The sequence below is a fragment of the Dendrobates tinctorius genome, unplaced genomic scaffold (genome assembly GCF_039654945.1).
Source record: "Dendrobates tinctorius isolate UK_male_01 unplaced genomic scaffold, ASM3965494v1 ptg000230l, whole genome shotgun sequence".
Lineage (NCBI taxonomy): Eukaryota > Metazoa > Chordata > Amphibia > Anura > Dendrobatidae > Dendrobates > Dendrobates tinctorius.
Window position 1 is genome coordinate 2,511,850 of NW_027361897.1, and position 20,189 is coordinate 2,532,038.

General features: G+C 47.2%; 1 protein-coding gene across 3 annotated transcripts in view; it reads right to left on the reverse strand.

The window, feature by feature from the left end:
- Positions 1-20,189, reverse strand: part of MFSD13A (major facilitator superfamily domain containing 13A) — a 72,918-nt gene that overhangs the window by 46,971 nt on the left and 5,758 nt on the right. For 2 of the 3 annotated variants that reach the window (XM_073555773.1, XM_073555771.1), the window contains exons 2-3: positions 12,933-13,177; positions 9,517-9,596 (exon numbers count right to left, since the gene is read on the reverse strand). In XM_073555773.1, the coding sequence (XP_073411874.1) occupies positions 9,517-9,596; positions 12,933-13,097 (245 nt within the window). In that variant the 5' untranslated portion in view covers positions 13,098-13,177. Of the gene's footprint in view, positions 1-9,516; positions 9,597-12,932; positions 13,178-19,918; position 20,189 lie in introns of those variants that run through there. The other variant, XM_073555772.1, reaches the window with a different exon arrangement.

Consider the following 20,189-nt stretch of genomic DNA (forward strand, 5'->3'; position numbering starts at 1 on the left):
TCAGCCTTAATACAGGTACAACATGCCCAAAAAAAACCACCACCCTTATAATAAATAAGTAAATGCATATTAATTAAACAAAACAAGAGACAACTGGCTAATAGGGTGGGTGCTGTGTCCCCCAATGAGCGTCTCGGAGAAAAGGATTTTATGGTGAGTTATCACAAAAAAATCCCTGTTTCTCCTTTGCCTCATTGGGGGACACAGATACTGTGGGACGTCCTAAAGCAGTCCTTGGGTGGGAGATTGACTCACCGATCCAAGCTACATGCACCTCTTGTTTAACCCCTTCACTACCAAGGGTGGCTTGCACGTTAACTCCTGGGCCAATTTTTAAAATTCTGACCACTGTCCCTTTATGAGGCAATAACTCTGAAACGCTTCCATGGATCTCGGTGATTCTGACATTTTGTACTTCATGTTAGTGGTAAAATTTCATTCAAATAGCTTGTGCTTATTTGTGAAAAAAACGGAAATTTGGCGAAAATTTTGAAAATTTCGCAATTTTCCCACTTTTAATTTTTATGCCCTTAAATCACAGAGATACGGCACACAAAAAACTTAATAAGCAACATTTCCCACATGTTTACTTTACATCAGCACAATTTTGGAACCAAAATTTTTTTTTTGTTAGGAAGTTCTAAGGGTTAAAAGTTGACCAGCGATTTCTCATTTTTGCAACACCATTTTATTTACGGATCACATCACATTTGAAGCCACTTTGAGGGGTCTATATGATAGAAAATACCCAAAAGTGACACCGTTCTAAAAACTGCACCCCTTAAGGTGCTCAAAACCACATTCAAGAAGTTTATTAACCCTTCAGGTGCATCACAGGAATTTTTTGAACCTTAAAAAAAATAAATGAACATTTAACTTTTTTTCCACAAAAAAAAATACTTCAGCTTCAATTTTTTTTATTTTACCAAGGGTGACAGGAGAAATTGGACTGCAAAACTTATTGTGCAATTTGTCCTGAGTACGCCGATACCTGATATGTCGGGGGAACCACTGTTTCGGTGCATGGCAGAGCTCAGAAGGGAAGGAGCGCCGTTTGATTTTTTCAATGCAACATTGGCTGGAATTCAGATCGGACGCCATGTCACGTTTGGCGAGCCCCTGATGTACCTAAACAGTGGAAACCCCCCCACAAGTGACACCATTTTGGAAACTAGACTCCCCAAGGAACTTATCTAGATATGTGGTGAGAACTTTGAACCCAGAAGGGCTTCACAGAAGTTTATAACGTACAGCCGTACAATTAAAAAATCATATTTTTTCCACAAAAATGATCTTTTCACCCTCAATTCTTATTTTTCCAAGGGTAACAGGACCCTAAAAGTTATTGTGCTATTTGTCCTGAGTACGCTGATACCCCACATGTGGGGGTAAACCACTATTTGGGCGCATGGCAGAGCTCGGACGTTTTTGGCTGGAATTGAGATCGGACACCATGTCGCGCTTGGAAAGCCCCTGATGTACCAAAGCAGCGGAAACCCCCCCACAAATGACACCATTTTGGAAACTAGACCCCCCCAAGGATCTTATCTAGGTGTGTGGTGAGCACTTTGTACCCCCAAGGCCTTCACAGAAGTTTATAATGCCCGGGCGTGAAAATAAAAAAATTGTATTTTTTCCTCAAATATGATGATTTAGTCCCCAATTTTTTTATTTTCCCAAGGGTACCAGGAGAAATTGGACCCCAAAAGTTGTTGTCCAATTTGTCCTGAGTAGGCTGATACCTCATATGTGGGAGAAAACTACTGTATGGGCACACGTCGGGGCTCGGAAGAGAAGTAGTGACGTTTTGGAATGCAGACTTTGATGGAATGGTCTGCGGGTGTCATGTTGCCTTTGGAGAGCCCCTGATGTACCTAAACAGTGGAAACCTTCCACAAATGACACCATTTTGGAAACTATACCCCCTAAGGAACTTATCTAGATGTGTGGTGAGCACTTTGAACCCCCAAGTGCTTCACAGAAGTTTATAACGTCCGGGTGTGAAAATAAAAAAATCATTTTTTTCCACAAAAATTATATTTTTGCCCCCAATTTTTTATTTTCCCAAGGGTACCAGGAGAAATTGGACCCCAAAAGTTGTTTTGCAATTTGTCCTGAGTAGGCTGATACCTCATATGTGGGAGAAAACTACTGTATGTGCACACGTCGGGGCTCGGAAGAGAAGTAGTGACGTTTTGGAATGCAGACTTTGATGGAATGGTCTGCGGGTGTCATGTTGCCTTTGGAGAGCCCCTGATGTACCTAAACAGTGGAAACCTTCCACAAATGACACCATTTTGGAAACTATACCCCCTAAGGAACTTATCTAGATGTGTGGTGAGCACTTTGAACCCCCAAGTGCTTCACAGAAGTTTATAACGTCCGGGTGTGAAAATAAAAAAATCATTTTTTTCCACAAAAATTATATTTTTGCCCCCAATTTTTTATTTTCCCAAGGGTACCAGGAGAAATTGGACCCCAAAAGTTGTTTTGCAATTTGTCCTGAGTAGGCTGATACCCCATATGTGGGGGTAAAACACTGTTTGGGCGCATGGCAGAGCTTGGAAGGGAAGGAGCACCATTTGACTTTTTCAACGCAGAATTGGCTGGAATTGAGATCAGATGCCATGTTGCGTTTAGAGAGCACCTGATGTGCCCAAACAGTGGAAACCCCCCAATTCTAACACCCCTAACCCTAATCTCAGCCCTAGCCCTAACCCTAATGGGAAAATGGAAATAAATACAATTTTTTAATTTTATTATTTTTCCCTAACTAAGGGGGTGATAACGGGGGATTTGATTTACTATTTATGGCGGGTTTTTATGTTTGGCAGCTGTCACACGCTAAAAGACGCTTTTTATTGTAAAAATAGTTTTTGCATCACCATATTTTGAGAGCTATAATTTTTCCATATTTTGACCCACCGAGTCATGTGAGGTCTTATTTTTTGTGGGACGAGTTGACGTTTTTATTGGTATCATTTTCGGGCACGTGACATTTTTTGATCACTTTTTATTCCGATTTTTTTTTGGGACACAGAATGAACAAAAACCAGCGTTTCATGAATTTCTTTTGGGGGGTCCATTTACACCGTTCCGAGTGCGGTAAAATTTATAAAGCGGTTTTATTCTTCGGGTCAGTATGGTTACAGCGATACCTCATTTCTGTATTTTTTTATGTTTTGGCGCTTTTATGCAATGAAAACAATTTTATATAAAAAATAATTATTTTTGCATCGCTTTATTCTGCGAGCTATAACTTTTATTTTTTCGCTAATGATGCTGTGTGGCAGCTCTTTTTTTGCGGGACAAGATGACGTTTTCAGCGGTATCATAGTTATTTATATCCGTCTTTTTGATTGCGCGTTATTGCACTTTTTGTTCGGCGGTATGATAATAAATCATTTTTTGCTTCGTTTATTTTTATTTTTTAAGGGGTTCGCTAAAGAGGTTAACTAATGGGACAGTTTTATAGGGCGGGTCGTTACGGACGCGGCGATACCAAATATGTGTACTTTTATTGTTCGTTTTTTTTATTTCCAAAAAATGAATTTATTAGGGAATTTTTTTTTATTTTTTTTTAATTTATTTAGCGATTTTTTTAAAATTATTTTTACACTTTTTGTTAACTTTATTACATTGTCTCAGGTGGGACATCACTGTCCTGTGACAGATCGCTAATCTGTCACATCACAGATTGCTGTGACAGATCAGCGATCTGTCACAGGCACTACACAGGCTTCCTCCTTGCCTGCGCTTCGCAGGCATGAAGAAGCCAGCTCCCTGCAGGCCCCCCGAAGGTCCCCGCCGCCATATTGGATCCGGGGACCTGCAGGGAAGGAGACCCCCGCAGCAGCGCTGCACATTGCGCTGCTGTGGGGGGCTCAGGGAAGCACGGAGGGAGCCCCCTCCCTGCCGATGCTTCCCTTTAACCCCCGGTACACCGCGATCGTGTTTGATTGCGGTGTGCCAGGGGTTAACGTGTCGGGGGCGGTCCGTGACCGCCCCTGACACATTGTGCCGGGTGTCAGCTATGTTAATCAGCTGACACCCGGCCGCGATCAGCGGCGCTCACCACGTGGACGCCGCTGATCGCTATGACGTAATATTCCGTCCATGGGAATTAGTTCCCAGGTCACATGGACGGAATATTACATCCATTGTAGGAAAGGGGTCAAAGGTGCGCCACCACTGCTTGGAGAATCCTTCTACCCAGGCTTGCATTCGCTGAGGCCTGAGTATGGATATTATAATGTTTGCCAAATGTGTGAAGGCTGGACCAGGTTGCTGCCTTGCACACCTGTTCCGTCGAAGCCTGGTGCCGAAGCGCCCCAGTGGCGCCCACTGCCCGAGTGGAGAGCGCTCTGATCCCTGCTGGAATCGGCATGCCTCTAATGTGGTAGGACTCCTGAATAGTCAAACGATCCATCTGGCTATGGTCTACTTTGAGGCAGCGCGCTCCTTCCTGCGCCCTTCGGGGAGCACGAACAACGTGTCCGTCTGACGAAAGGGCGCCGTCCGCGATACGTACCTCCGGAGGGCTCTTACCAAGTCTAACGTGTGAAGAGCCTTTTCCACACGGTGCACGGGTGCTGGACAAAATGAAGGCAAAACAACATCCTCATTAATGTGAAAAGAGGACACGACCATCGGGAGAAAAGGAGGGGCTGGTCTGAGCACCACCCTATCCTTATGGAAAGTGAGGGACGGAGCTCGGCAGGATAGGGCCGCCAGCTCCGAGACCCGCCTGATAGAAGTGATGGCCACTAGGAACACCACTTTCCAGGAAAGGTACCTCAAAGAGACATCTTGAAGTGGTTCAAATGAAGCTTCCTGTAGAACACTTAGGACCAGGTTAAGGTCCCAGGCGTCCACAGGCGCCTTATAGGGAGGTAACAAATGGGAGACTCCCTGGATGAAAATCTTCACCTGAAAATTGGTAGCAATTCTGCGCTGGAACAGGACAGATAAGGCCGAAATTTGTCTCCTGAGGGAACTTGTGGCCAAGCCCGAGTCTAGGCCCGACTGGAGAAAAGCCAAGATGTTGGGGATCGAGAATCTCAGTGGAGAAACACCGTGGCCTCGACACCAAGCAAAGAACACCTTCCAGGTGTGGTGGTAAATTTGTGCTGAAGCCAGCTTCCGGGTGCTAATCATTGTAGCGCCCACCTTGCACCCGAACCCTGCCTGGGTTAGAATCCAAGATCCAACGGCCCGGCCATGCCGTCAACCACAGGGCCCCTGAGTTCGGGTGGCAAATCGGCCCTTGGGAAAATAGATCTGGGCGCACTGGCAGGCGCCAAGGAACGTCGGGTCACAGCTGCATTAGATCTGCGTACCACGCTCGACAGGGCTAGTCTGGGGCCAGCAGAATCGCCGGAACCCCTTCCGTCTTGATCTTCTTGATGACCCTCAGAAGCAGTGGCAGCGGGGGAAATAGATATGAGAGGTAAAACTGGCTCCATGGCAGAACTAACGCGTCCACAGCGATTGCCTGCGGGCCCCTGGCCCGAGCGACATGTGTGGGCACCTTGGCGTTCATTCTAGACGCCATCAGGTCCACGTCCAGAGTTCCCCAAAGCTGACAAATCTGCTGGTAGACTTCGGGATGAAGAGACCCTCGCCGGACGCAAGACCCCGCCGTCTGAGAAAGTCTGCCGCCCAATTTTCCACACCCGGGATGTGGACAGCCGAAATCACCGAGTGGTTTGCTTTGGCCCACTGAAAGACGTGCCCCACCTCGCGCATGGTTGCTCTGCTGCGGGTGCTCCCTTGGTGATTTATGTAAGCCACCGCCGTAGCGTTGTCCGATTGAATTCGGACAGGGCAGCCTGCTAGAAAGTGATGAAATTTTTGCAGAGCCAGCCGAATTGCTCATATCGCCAATAAGTTGATCGGGAGGCGCGCCTCCTGTGGCGACCACCGTCCCTGGGTCATGTGGTGGCGAAACACCGCTCCCCAGCCGAGGAGACTGGCGTCGGTTGTCATTCCCAGCCAATGGTCTGGGGTAAAAGGTTCCCCTGGGTCAGGGAGGAACTGTTTATCCACTCTCTGAGCGACTGCCTGACTTGAGAGGACAGTCGGCACCGACGATCGAGCGTGAAAGGGTTCTTATCCCAAGCCGACAAGAGGGCGTGCTGCAGGGGGTGAAGATGGAACTGGGCGAACAGTATCGCTTCCAATGCTGCCACCATTTTCCCTAGAATCCTCCTCCCAGATCGGATGGTATGAGGGACTGGTTGGTGAAGCGTCCGGACTCCCTGCCGGAGAGCTAGCGCTTTTTCCTGAGGGAGAATTACCAACCCTCGGCAAGTGTCGAAGATCATTCATAAGAAGGAAATCCTCTGAGCTGGCACAAGGGATGACTTTGCATTGACCAACCACCCTAAGCGGCAAGAGTATCCAGCGTGACGCTGACATTTTCCTTGCATGCCCGTGTTGACGGGCCCTTGACCAAGAGGTCGTCCAAGTAAGGCAAGACAACTATGCCTCGAGAATGCAATATGGCCATGACAACTGCCATAACCTTTGTGAACACTCTGGGAGCCGTGGCTAGCCCAAGGGGTAGCATTACGAACTGAAAATGTTGATCGCCGATGGTGAAGAGTAGAAACCTCTGATGAGGAGGAAAAATGGGAATATGCAGATATGCGTCCTGGATGTCTATTGAGGCCAAGTATTCTCCCTGCTCCATGGCCGATATGACTGAACGGAGAGACTCCATCCGGAAATGTCTGATCCTGATGAATTTGTTCAGAAGCTTTAGGTCCAAAACAGGCCCGACCGATACGTCCTTTTTGGGAACCGCTAACAGGTTGGAATAGAGGCCCCGAGCTCTTTCGTGTTCCGGTACTGGAACAATGACTCCGTTTTGCTGGAGCGATTTGATGGCTCCTAACAGAGCCCTTGCCTGGGTTCCACCCTGGGCAGACAAGAAAGAAAAAAACGTCTTGGAGGGTATCTGACCAATTCTATTTTGTAAGCTGAAGCCATCAACTTACCCATGCGTCGTGTGCTATCTGGCAAACGCCTCGAGTCATTTGGCTGACGATCTTTGGGATCTGGATCACCTCGATCTGGGCTGTTGAGTACGCATTCTCCCCAATGGGTTGACTCTATATGAGACCTGCCGCTCCCTATGCTGGTTGTGGCGGCCTGAAGCGGCGGAATTGGCCACTGTGTTCCACCCGGGGTTGCGAAAGGCCTGAAAACATGTCTGAAAACGGGTGACGGAAAAGCAGTTTGACCCTTTTGTTGAGGGAGAAACACGCTCTTTCCTCCTGTGGAGTCGGAGATAAGCCCAAATAGGCGGCCGCACTGATAAGGCAGGGAAGTTCTGTGCGGGCACTTTACTCGCTTAAATGCCACTTTATGCTCCGTAGCCGCTGCAGGATCATCCTCAATCCCCACGGTCTGATTGACGGCTCCTAGGCTGTCCACTGTTTCCATGACCCTGGAGTGTCCAGGTCAAGGGTCTCGTCTGAGTCGCAATCTGAGGTCTGCTCGCTATTAACCACTGGTGACGGGGAGCGAGAGGCAGAGCTCACAGATGCCAAGGCACCGAATGGACTGGGCGACACCGTGTGGATTCATTTCCTCCGGTTCTGCCTGGAGTGAGAGCGGCCCCTGCAGGTTGGGGCTCTTGTGAGGTGGAGGTTCCCTCTAAGGTCGGCGAGCCATTGTCCCTGCCCCTATTTGGGGCTTGAAGGAACTCTATTGCTCTCGTAAGCAACGCCATGGACTGTGACAGTAATAAGGCCCACTCCTGGAGGTTCGACACATTGGTCACGGTCGTAGGGGAGGGCTCCTGGGCGCGTTCGGATTTGCAGGCTTCGCATAATCACTTGCTCTGCGCCCGCGGAAACGCAGCCCGACAAGAGATGCATGCAGCGTAAAACAACGTGTGCGTCTTTGCCTTTTTCGGACATGCTGTATCTGTCCGCTGCTGGGGAGGGGGGAGGAAGTAGCACCTTGTTTTCCCTGTAGCGTGGCCTCTCGGGCAGGACTTACCCCAGTCCTGCGCCCCCCGTCCTGGATGCTTCCACATTCAAATCACGCTCCGAAGCCGGGGCCTTCATTTCTTCGCCGTCGCCCAGTGCGGGGCGGGCCACCCGAAGTGGCGCGCGGCCCAGGGGCGGGACTTCCGGCCGCGGCCTAGCTCCGGCTAAAGCCAGTTCTTTTCATGGCGCTGAAAAACATGGTGCTACCTACTGGCGCGGCGCCGCCTGCCGGATCCCACCACGCTCAGCCTTGAATGCCCGGTGGCCTCCACCGGCTAAGGGCTCCAGCCCTCGGATCCTTGCCGGAGCCCTCCCAGGCCCTCTCCTCACCGACAATCCTCTTCAGCTTCTTGAGCGCAGGTATGTGAGGGGGCCTTGATAAAATAGGACGGTGCAGGCACCCTAGCTCCATCTAACCCCTTCAAGGGGTGAGGAGAGGGACCGTCCGCCACCTTGCAGCACCGCAGTCTTAGCATTGGTGGAGCAGTGGGGGCCGCACGGACTAGTCTTGTGCCTCTGTACAGCCCATGGTTTCAATACCTAGGGGTGGTCAGGGCTAAGTCCGGCATTGTGTCTCACGTCGCAGAAGAGGATACGTGGAGGGACACTCGCACGTGCTCATCTGTTGTTGGTTTGGGTAAATCGGACCCTTTCAATAGGATCCGTTGCCCCTGTCTCATCTTCATGGAAAAAGACGAAAAAAGTCTGGAGAAAAAAACAGACGTGTGCCTCCATGGACACTAAGCAAAAAAAAACTGATTTCCGCCCGCAATAGGGGCGAGGGTGTATACGGCAGAGGAGGAGCTAACCTCTTTTTTTCACTTAGTGTCAGCCTCCTAGCGGCAGAGGAATACACCCACAGTATCTGTGTCCCCCAATGAGGCGAAGGAGAAAAGTGCTGACAAAACGCCCCGTGTCAAAATACCACTGGAGAAGTTTCTAAAATTAATTAAAAAAAAATATATATATATATATATATTTTTTTTTTTTTTTTTTTTTTTCTTCTTTTTTAAATTAATTTTAGAAACTTCTCCAGTATATATATATATATATATATATATATATATATACACAAATAAAATAAATCATAAAATCAGCATTTCTCACCCTTCCCAGGTGCACTGCTGCCTCTCCACTGTTGTCACATTTTCTTGCTGCAGGCTGAACTGGCACAAGTGTAGCGCACGTGACCGCTGCAGCCAATTACTGGACTGATGCCATTGTAGTGGTCACAAGACCGAGGAGCCCAGTGATTGGCTGGAGTAGTCACAAAAGCTGTAGTCGTGATGCCACCGCAGCAGCTTGTCAAGAAAGACAGGTGACAGAGGCGGAGAGGCAGAACTGTAGCACCAGAGTCTGTCGCTTTTAACTAGAGCAAGAAAATGGTGTTAAAAAAACTGGAAAACTCCTTTAATATGCCAACAGGAAAAGTGATTTAGCTTATAGAATTAGAGACCAATATGAAAGTCTTTATACCGAGCAGTGTATGTAGGGAAATAACTACACGCAGACTCACTGTTTAGCGTTCAGGAAGATCTGGTCACTCAGCCATCCAAATAAGGGGTCGTTCAGACTGTTCCAGATCAAGAAGACGGTCTGTAAGAAAACATTTTTTTTTTTTTTTTTAAATGTTCTTGACCTTTTCATTCGATTTAGTTACAGATGTCATTTGGGTAAATCTCTGCACATATAACATTCTATCATCTATATTGTATATTACCCCTTTAAGCGGTACAGCTGGACGGATACTGACGGCACAAGATTAATATTAATAATTAACAGTTTATAAAGCAAAAGAGGACTCTGCTCCGAAGCAGAAGAGAAGGAGGAAGATCTGAGCAATGTCTGCTGCTCGGATTTGGTCAGTGGCTTCTGATATCTACGGTTTCCCTTTTGATCTAGAAGATGAATGTGAAGTTTAGTTTTGTTTCGATGGAGTCCATCTGTTTTCTACGTTTCTAACTTTCACTTACTGAAAAAGAGCAGTTTTTACTGAATTTATAAGACTAATCTGAATATAGAATATACAGAAATAACTATTCAGCCGAGACTCCCAATACACAAGGCAGCAGAAATTGTTAAAAAAAAAATCCCTCTATTGAGCACAGAGACAGTTTGATTATTGCCCAAATTCATCAAACAAGTTTCGCCAGAATTCTAGTATAAAACCATCTGAAATGCAACTCAAACATTTTACAACTAATGCCAGTCCTGGCCAACTCTGACAACTTTTTTAAAAAGGTGGGTGAGGCTTGTTTGTGCCGGGACGTAGCGTTGCCAAGCACGCCTGACAAATTCCCTTGGCTGACAGATGATTCTGGTGGGGGTGCACGGAGTTAAAATTTGTGGCGTAGAGAATGCCGTCGCTGCTCGTGATGAACTTTATCCGTGGCGGTCACCATGCCCCTGTCCCAGCTCTGCCCATTTCTGCAGTGTTGGGACAAGCTAGCGTGAAGACGCCAGAAGTTGCAAAACTTAGGCACAGCTCCGAGTTGCGCCTAAATTTTTGCAATTTTTCAAATCTTTTTGCCAGAATTCTGGTGTGAAAGCTTTGATGAATTGGGCCCAATGTTCCTGACAATATCAGCGACAACTGGACAAAATTAGGGCGCAGTCAGACAACCGTATAAATCGGACCGCAGCTCATGGACTGGCCAGCGGCTCTCCTGACCCGAGCGTGATGGCTTCATGTAATTCTATGCAGCTTTCACGCTCCAGTCGGGAGAGCCGCTGGCCAGTCCGTGCACTGTGGTCCGATCCCATCCCAAGGGGGACAGTAACACCCAGATTTCAATTTATTTATACATGTCTAGGAGGAATAATAAAGGCAGCTCCAGCTATAAGAGGGGGGATCTGCAAGTATCAGGACAAGGCGGTAAGTGTTACCTGTATAACTAAAGAAGAACTACTGTGCCCAGACGGTCTAGGATTTATTCTGCACTGTCCTTGTGTTACTTTGCTGCTATATTTGAAGACAATACTAATCATAAAGTTTTAGACTTACTAATTTGATAGTCAAATTGATAAACTGAATAATTCGGTTCCTGTTTTTGTCACGTGCCTGGAAACATCAGACATCAAACCTAAAAAATAAAACACCCTAATATTCCATCACAGCCCTCTCCTTGGCCAGGACAGGATATGATTTAGTTTCCTGTAAACCACGTAGAAATGGCTTCTTAAAACTATTTTAGCTAACGATTGTAAATGGCTGTCGGCCTCTTACATCCTTAATCCTCGCAATCAGATGTAACAACAGCGGCCTGTGATCCGAGGTCACGCCGAGCACCATTGTGAGAAGAGAACCATTTTCAAAATATATCTTTAAAATGGAGAGGTTGCAGTAACAGGTAGTTATTAGGAGAACCCCCAGCCGAGGTCTCCAGACACATTCAGCAAACACTGAAGGTCTTTGATGTGTTCAGAGTCCCAGGATTACAAGGTATTGCCATCTGGGTATGAAAGGCATGTCCTAAGTATACAGCGCAGCATTAGTATGGCCTGGACACAGCGACACGGTGATTTATGGCGTTAGTTACAGAACACGTTGCTCTGCAGGTCCATGAGATGCAGCCACAGCCATGAGCAATAATACAATGGCAAAAGGAAACGCAGAGACTTTGAAGTTTAAATACAAATCGATTTGGCTTTTTATATCCGAGTTCATAAAAATATAATGGGATTATAAACAGACCCCCTATGTTCTACAGTGCCAGGCACCAGACCCCGCCCGAAGTGTCGGACACCACCAGACCCCCCTCCGCCACAGCGGACGGACACCAGAACCCCCCCAACCTCCATAGTGGACAGACACCAGACTCCCCCCACCTCCACCGCGGACAGACACCAGACCCCCCCCCCTCCACCGCGGACAGACACCAGACCCCCCCCCTCCACCGCGGACAGACACCAGACCCCCCCCCTCCACCGCGGACAGACACCAGACCCCCCCCCTCCACCGCGGACAGACACCAGACCCCCCCCCTCCACAGTGGACAGACACCAGACCCCTCCTCCACAGTGGACAGACACCAGACCCCCCCCTCCACAGTGGACAGACACCAGACCCCCCTCCTCCACAGTGGACAGACACCAGACCCCCCCCCCCTCCACCGCGGACAGACACCAGACCCCCTCCCCCTCCACCGCGGACAGACACCAGACCCCCCCCCCTCCACAGTGGACAGACACCAGACCCCTCCTCCACAGTGGACAGACACCAGACCCCCCCCTCCACAGTGGACAGACACCAGACCCCCCTCCTCCACAGTGGACAGACACCAGACCCCCCCCTCCACAGTGGACAGACACCAGACCCCCCTCCTCCACAGTGGACAGACACCAGACCCCCCCACCTCCACCGCGGACAGACACCAGACCCCCCCCTCCACAGTGGACAGACACCAGACCCCCCCTCCACAGTGGACAGACACCAGACCCCCCCCCCACAGTGGACAGACACCAGACCCCCCACCTCCACAGTGGACGGACACCAGACCCTCTCCCTCTATAGCGACGTCCACCAGACCCCCCCCCCACATTGATGGACACATGGCCCCTTTCACAATGCTGGCTAAACTACCCTTTCCCCCCTTTACAACATCTACCACCCGTCATCACCTTCAATCAAATTCAGCCATAAACACCCCACTACCAATGTCAGCCACCTTGGTGCCAAGCACTGCTCTGAAAATGCCATCTATAGTCCAGAGATCTGAAAATGGCGGCCCCAGTGCTCCTCTTTCCTCCTGAACTGTGTATAAGGTGACCTTTATTGGATCATGTTCAGCTCTCTCACTATACAACGCCCAGGAACACAGTACAAGTACAGATCGCTGTGTCTATTCCGGATCGGACTTGGCTTTAGATCTGCGAGGTGCCATTATGTAAGTAACGACATACACACAAACACAGATCAGCACTGCGACTCACCTCTCCGATCCAAAAGGACAGCTTGTCGATCTTGTAGACTGAAACAAAAGTGTCCACGTAGTAGAGAAGGAAAACGTTGTGCAGGACGGAAAGGAAAAAGGACAACGAGCCATAGAGAACGGTGGTGGGAAGGTGGAAGACCCCCGCCGCGATTCTCCAGCCCATGTTAGGTTATTCTGGATGGCACACTATGTGGGGTCATCCATACTGTACGCTGCCACTACAAATCCACCTCATCTGTCCTCCTGAAAAACAGAACGGAAGAGTATTACAATGATTGCATCACATTTACTACAAACATATCGTCTTCATACATGTATCACTACTTACTCCATGAACATCGACCATAAGTCAGGTGCTCACGCCGTCTGCGAGAACTTACAAAAATAAAGACACTTTCAAGTTGAAACCTGTTGGACAAGACTGAGGGTTTGTTTTTTTGTTACATTATTATCCTTTTTTTTTCAAAGAGAAAACACCGCCTCATGGAAAATGTGTACGTGCCCAATACAACTGCGAGCAGCGGAGAGGGGGACGATGACGGCCTGAAGGAAGGATCGTCATTTCTTGGTCTACGAAGGCTGAGATCAGAGGAACCTACACATCAGCACTTAGGAATTCATTCCACTGCTGGTTACAATTCTATTTCTTTTCTGCGTTTGTGACAATTCCTCTTTTTTCGTTGCTGCTACTAAAATGTTACTTTCTATCGAGAAGCTGCAAACAACAGGGACAAGTGGACAATGATCAGGTCAGCCTGTAGGCTACGCTCACACTTGTGTTTGGACATTCTCTAAAAACACAGATAAACGGAATGATTGCCCGTTACGTAAGTAGTGGAAACAGCAGTAGAGGGACCCCACTGATTATTATGGGGTCCATCAGGATTCCACCAAGTGTCAGTTTTTAAGACTAAAAAAAAAAAAAAATTGCAGCAAGCAGACGTTTTATTTTTCCATTCTACACATGAGCATATAACGGGCAATAGTCGAACACCATTATTGTCTATACATTAACATTGGATCCTTATGCTTACATTTGCATCAATGGCACTGAGTCTAAAAGCAGCGATGGGAGCTAAACTTCCTTCACTGCAACAGCATTTAGGACGTGTGGTCCAGAGCGTGTAATGTTCCAAGCGCCCATTGGTCCACTTCGCACTGGGATTACTGGGTGCCAACTGAGTTCTCATGGCAGCTGAGGGCCTGATGAAGAAGACCCCTGTTCCTGCCATGATGGCTGCTTTTGAGAAAACCAGACTGTGGCTGGTGTTGGTACAAGACAGTTTGTTTTACAATTGCAACTACAACACTGTGGTAATGCAGAACAAGAAATCAGATGGATGCAGGTAAAATTTCTACAAAATGACAAATAAAATAAAGTCAAAAGAAAAAGAAAAATATATTTAAAAAAAAAAAATCACAATAAAAAAAAATACACATTTGGTACCTCTGTAGTCATGGACCTATACAATGACGGCTACTTTCACATTAGCGTTTTTTAGCGCTGCGCTTCGTGCGCAATATAAACGCATGCAAAAAACGCATCATGCGTTTTTTAACCAGTTTCTAGCCATGTTAACTCTTAAAACGCATGCGATTTCAAACGCACGCCTGCGTTCCCATAGACTGTAATGTGTTATTTTGTCGCATTCCATGCGCATGCGTTTTTTTTTACGCCGTTAGACGGACCCAAAAATGCAACAGGATGCGTCGGGTGTGCCTAGGCGCACACTACAAAAAACGCATGCGCATGAAAACGCATACGAACACATGCAAACGCTAGACCATGCATCCGCCATGTTAAACATAGGGGCGCATGGCGCATGATGTGCTGCGCTAAAAAACGTTAATGTGAAACCAGCCTAACATTGGCAAGGTTCATCAGTGACTGATCAAAATCAGACTTGTCTCCATGTTCTGGTGTGGGAGACAAGGTCAACCAAAACAGAAACACGAACATGTGAACATCTCCCATAGAGTATAATAAGTGAAAAACACAGATATAACTTCTATGTGAAAAACTGACATCTTTTACGAGTGCTAAGGGAATGTGAGCACGATGTCATTTTCAAGCCAATTCCACCTGGTACACAGCTTAAAAATGTGCAAAAAGAAAAAAAAAACACCACCACAAAGACTGAACATTACACAGCAAATCATTTTGACATTACTGTGTAAATTCTCTTTTCACTTATTTTCTTCTCTTCGAAAACCATGGTGTACATTGCTTTGGGGCCCGGGGGGGGTCTGGTGACCGGTTTGTTCATCTAAAGTTTTCCACCTGGAAGCCCCTCCCTATTAATATATTCAACTCAAAACCACCGCAAAAAAAAATTCAGGCAAAAACACTGCTGCTTTTTCCTTTTTTTGCTGCTTCAAAAACTCAGCTTCTACATTGGCGTCTAAAATACATCGAGTTAAACATGGCCGTATGGGGCTTAGGTTATGTTGGGGGCAGATGAACTACTGGCAATTAAGCTATAGGAAGTCAGTGATCGTTTGCTTTCATTTCCACCATGCAATGATCAGGAGGGGTTTGGGGTTAGTTCCCCCTCACCTTCATAGCAGTCGGCAGCACACGCTCAGCGTACACAACGTCCTACCGACCAATAATCATGTTTCCGGCGGCACAAGAGGTGCGATCGATAAACCAACGATTTGGTGTTTGACTGCTGGACGTGTTGACACTTGGCAATGACCATTCGTTTGGAAGATCATCAACCACGTATAAAACAGAACGTGTCACACATGATTAATTAGAAACAAAGGACCTAAAATAGACATGATGGCGTTGGTGGAGGCGCGTGGTCGGCTTATGTAGCAGATGACTGACAAGACACACTGATGAAAGGACGGCCAACAATAGCCCGTGAGTAGCTGCTGTCACCACCGACTGGCCTGGAGCTTCTGATTTTCTTTTGGTGATATGTTAAAAAGCGCCTACCACAATGACAGGTACATGGGAACCACCATGGAGTCCACAAACAGGTCTCTTTGAAGCAACTAATGGTCAAACAGGTTGGACTTTAGTTCTCAGCAGATAATCAGTGTCCGAGGCGACAACTGCTACCCATCTCCCCTTACAGAAATGACATCCACGCCCGGCTGTGAAGAAGGGACGAATTATATTGTGCAACCAATTCGAGAAGAGCAGTGACCAGGCCAAAAAAGAAGCCACAAATAGCTTCATACATGAAACGGTTCACAAGGGAGTATATCATAGTCCGAGTACGGACAGCAAAGCCCGGACTCACTGCAGGTCTCCCAACCCAATCTTACATGTTGGGTAATTAATAGGCTATATACACAATACAGACCAAAAGTTTGGACACACCTTCTCATTCAAAGAGTTTTCTTTATTTTCATGACTATGAAAATTGTAGATTCACTCTGATGGCATCAAAACAATGAATTAACACATGTGGAATTATATAATTAACAAAAAAGTGTGAAACAACTGAAAATATGTCTTATATTCTAGGTTCTTCAAAGTAGCCACCTTTTGCTTTTATTACTGCTTTGCACACTCTTGGCATTCTCTTGATGAGCTTCAAGAGGTAGTCACCGGAAATGGTCTTCCAACAGTCTTGAAGGAGTTCCCAGAGATTCTTAGCACTTGTTGACCCTTTTGCCTTCACTCTGCGGTCCAGCTCACCCCAAACCATCTCGACTGGGTTCAGGTCTGGTGACTGTGGAGGCCAGGTCATCTGGCGTAGCACCCCATCACTCTCCTTCTTGGTCAAATAGCCCTTACACAGCCTGGAGGTGTTTGTGGGGTCATTGTCCTGTTGAAAAATAAATGATGGTCCAACGAAACGCAAACTGGATGGAATAGCATGCCACTGCAAGATGCTGTGTAGCCGTGCTGGTTCAGTATGCCTTCAATTTTGAATAAATCCCCAACAGTGTCACCAGCAAAGCACCCCCACATCATCACACCTCCTCCTCCATGCTTCACGGTGGGAACCATGCATGTAGAGTCCATCCGTTCACCTTTTCTGCGTCGCACAAAGACACGGTGGTTGGAACCAAAGATCTCAAATTTGGACTCATCAGACCAAAGCACAGATTTCCACTGGTCTATTGTCCATTCCTTGTGTTCTTTAGCCCAAACAAGTCTCTTCTGGTAGTTGCCTGTCCTTAGCAGTGGTTTCCCAGCAGCTATTTTACCATGAAGGCCTGCTGCACAAAGTCTCCTCTTAACAGTTGTTGTAGAGATGTGTCTGCTGCTAGAACTCTGTGTGGTATTGACCTGGTCTCTAATCTGAGCTGCTGTTAACCTGCGATTTCTGAGGCTGGTGACTCGGATGAACTTATCCTCCGCAGCAGAGGTGACTCTTGGTCTTCCTTTCCTGGGGCGGTCCTCATGTGAGCCAGATTCTTTGTAGCGTTGATGGTTTTTGCCACAGCACTTGGGGACACTTTCAAAGTATTCCCAATTTTTCGGACTGACTAACCTTCATTTCTTAAAGTAATGTTGGCAACTCATTTTTCTTTACTTAGCTGCTTTTTTCTTGCCACAATACAAATTCTAACAGTCTATTCAGTAGGACCATCACCTGTGTATCCACCAGACTTCTGCACAACACAAGTGATGGTCCCAACCCCATTTATAAGGCAAAAAATCCCACTTATTAAACCTGACAGGGCACACCTGTGAAGTGAAAACCATTTCCGGTGACTACCTTGTAACGGGGTCTTCTGTGCTGTAATACCTCTTACATTACCACCCCATTTCTCAGGAGGTCCACTCTGCTTTTCCCCACTTCTGAATGAAGGGTGCTGGCTCGAAAGGATTTTTAACATGGGAACATATAAAAGATCACTGCTTCTCCACGTATTTCCAGTGTGACAACATTTTACTCATCGGTCTCAGAATATATCTACATAAAGAGGACAGGACAATCAATGTGTTGGGCCAGTAGATAACAGGCTCCAGTTAAGACGCCAGACGTACATTACAATAGCCGTAGGTGGCCGGCGACCCCCGATCACTTACAGTGGGATTTACAAAGGTGGGGGGAGGTCAGAAGTGGGATATCTCGTTTACCTATGCCCAGGGGGGAAGCCTGTTGGTTGGTGCATTAAGGGCATACATCTCACATTACACCTATCATACATGCATCTCCCATTCGGGGTGATGGGGGGTTCTGTAACACACCTCTTGAAGCTCATCAAAGCAGTAATCAAAGCAAAAGGTGGCTACTTTGAAGAACCTAGAATATAAGACATATTTTCAGTTGTTTCACACTTTTTTGTTAATTATATAATTCCACATGTGTTAATTCATAGTTTTGATGCCTTCAGAGTGAATCCACAATTTTCATAGTCATGAAAATAAAGAAAACTCTTTAAATGAGAAGGTGTGTCCAAACTTTTGGTCTGTGCTGTATGTCCAAGGGATTGACAGATTCCCTTTAAGAAAGAAGTGAAACACAAGGTTTACAAAGACACGCTGACTACTTCCATGTACATTTTTTGCCTTAAGAGATCATCAAAAGGCCTGAACACGAGCAGCAAGTCGTTTTTACATAGAAATGGATACAAAGATTATTTGGGGTGGTGTCTGGCCACTTTTTCGGGTATTTTTTGGAGCGTAACAGCTTCAAACCTGCCTGAAAAACAATGTTGTGAGAACCTATGGGCAATCACTGACCACCATGTTCACAAAGCTGGGCAGGTTTCACACATCCATGAAACATGGACTGTTCTCGCACTGGAAGACCTGACCGCCGGGTCTCCAGACCCGAGAGAATTGCTTTATATTTGGCGATTATACAGTTGGCTCAGGTCAGGAGATGCTGTGGTCAGGCAGGGTCTTCTGATGCGGGAAAGGTCCATATTTTATTAAAACACGTATGAGATGCCAGTAATGTCCGACAGCGGCGTACTCCCACTTCCTACAAAGAACACAACCTTATTTGACCGAGCCAAGGATGCATGTCTATAAGGTGGTGGGGTCAGGAGAAATGGCCTGCGTCATCCTAAATCAGGGATGGAGAACCTCCTGACACTTCAGGAATCCGCAGGCGGTCTTTTTCCTGGAACACCTTCACCGGGGGGGCTTTGCCATTGCTTTTACTTGCGGCTCCACCGTGGTGCCGAGAGGCTTTCTAGCGGAAACCACCTGAAGAATAAACAGGTCACTTCTTTTATTCGCTTCTTGGATTCCAAACCCAGAAGTGGTTGAAAAAAAAGTGAGAAAAGACTAAACGTGCAGAGCAATGCCGCTTTTACATTGCTGTGCGCCATGTTCATTTCTTATGGAGATTTTAGGGCACTTTTTTTTTTAAGGCAGATTCCAGGCAGACTCCGCTTGAAGAAGATGTTGTGTGCACATACCCTAGAACTGTAAAAAAAAAAAACTCATGGAAAATGCTTCCTATTAATTTCTATGGAAAAATCGACTTTGCTGTTCATATTGGGCTTTTCTTTATTTTTTTTCCAAAAATGCCTGGACAGGGAAAACAAAAGTGCAAGTGCTTTCATCAAAGAGGATCCTGAAGGAAAACCCTGTGAACCAGGCGCTGTCAACGTAAACACTAAAAAGGCGACTTCAGGAAAAAACTCTTCAGAAAAAGTTTCCCGGAGCAGTTTCCACCGGAATACTTGTGGTTTATGATCACCTCAAAAAAAAAAATTCTGCCCTTTTTCTCCCATCAAAACGAATGGATAAGGGTCAGAACCCGATGGATGCCCCCCAAATATCAGTCAGTGAGTGGGGGCTGTGGGGGAGAACTAGTGGCAGGTCCGGTGGCGTGTGGTGGATCCCACAAATGATAAAAACCCACACTGCAGATGTGAACAGGGGCTAGGTGACAATATTGGGGTCAGGAGTGGGGCGACACATCCCGATGTCCAACCTGTCCTATATAATCAGACATGGCGACCTCAGAGAGCGCGGCCCCCGGGGACATCGCTATCAGGGATGTGACCTGACTGATAAAAGCCGCGTACGACGTTCCCATATGGACCATATCTCACCATATACCAGAGCGTCGTCACACAGAGGGGACGGGGATCGCTCCTGGAAATAGGTAAATGTCTTATTTCAGCCATTTGTCTCCCAGTCCCATGAGATCCCTGTACAACAGCTGGCGGATATGTGACTATATGTGATCAGTACAGGTGACAGATGCCGAGAAGGCCGCCTGTCTACAGACACAGGGACATACACCCCGGCTGTGTGGAGGAAGGGGCGCTCCAGGTGCAGGCTGAGCCCGGCAGCAGCTCTCCTCCTGCTCCGCAGACGGCA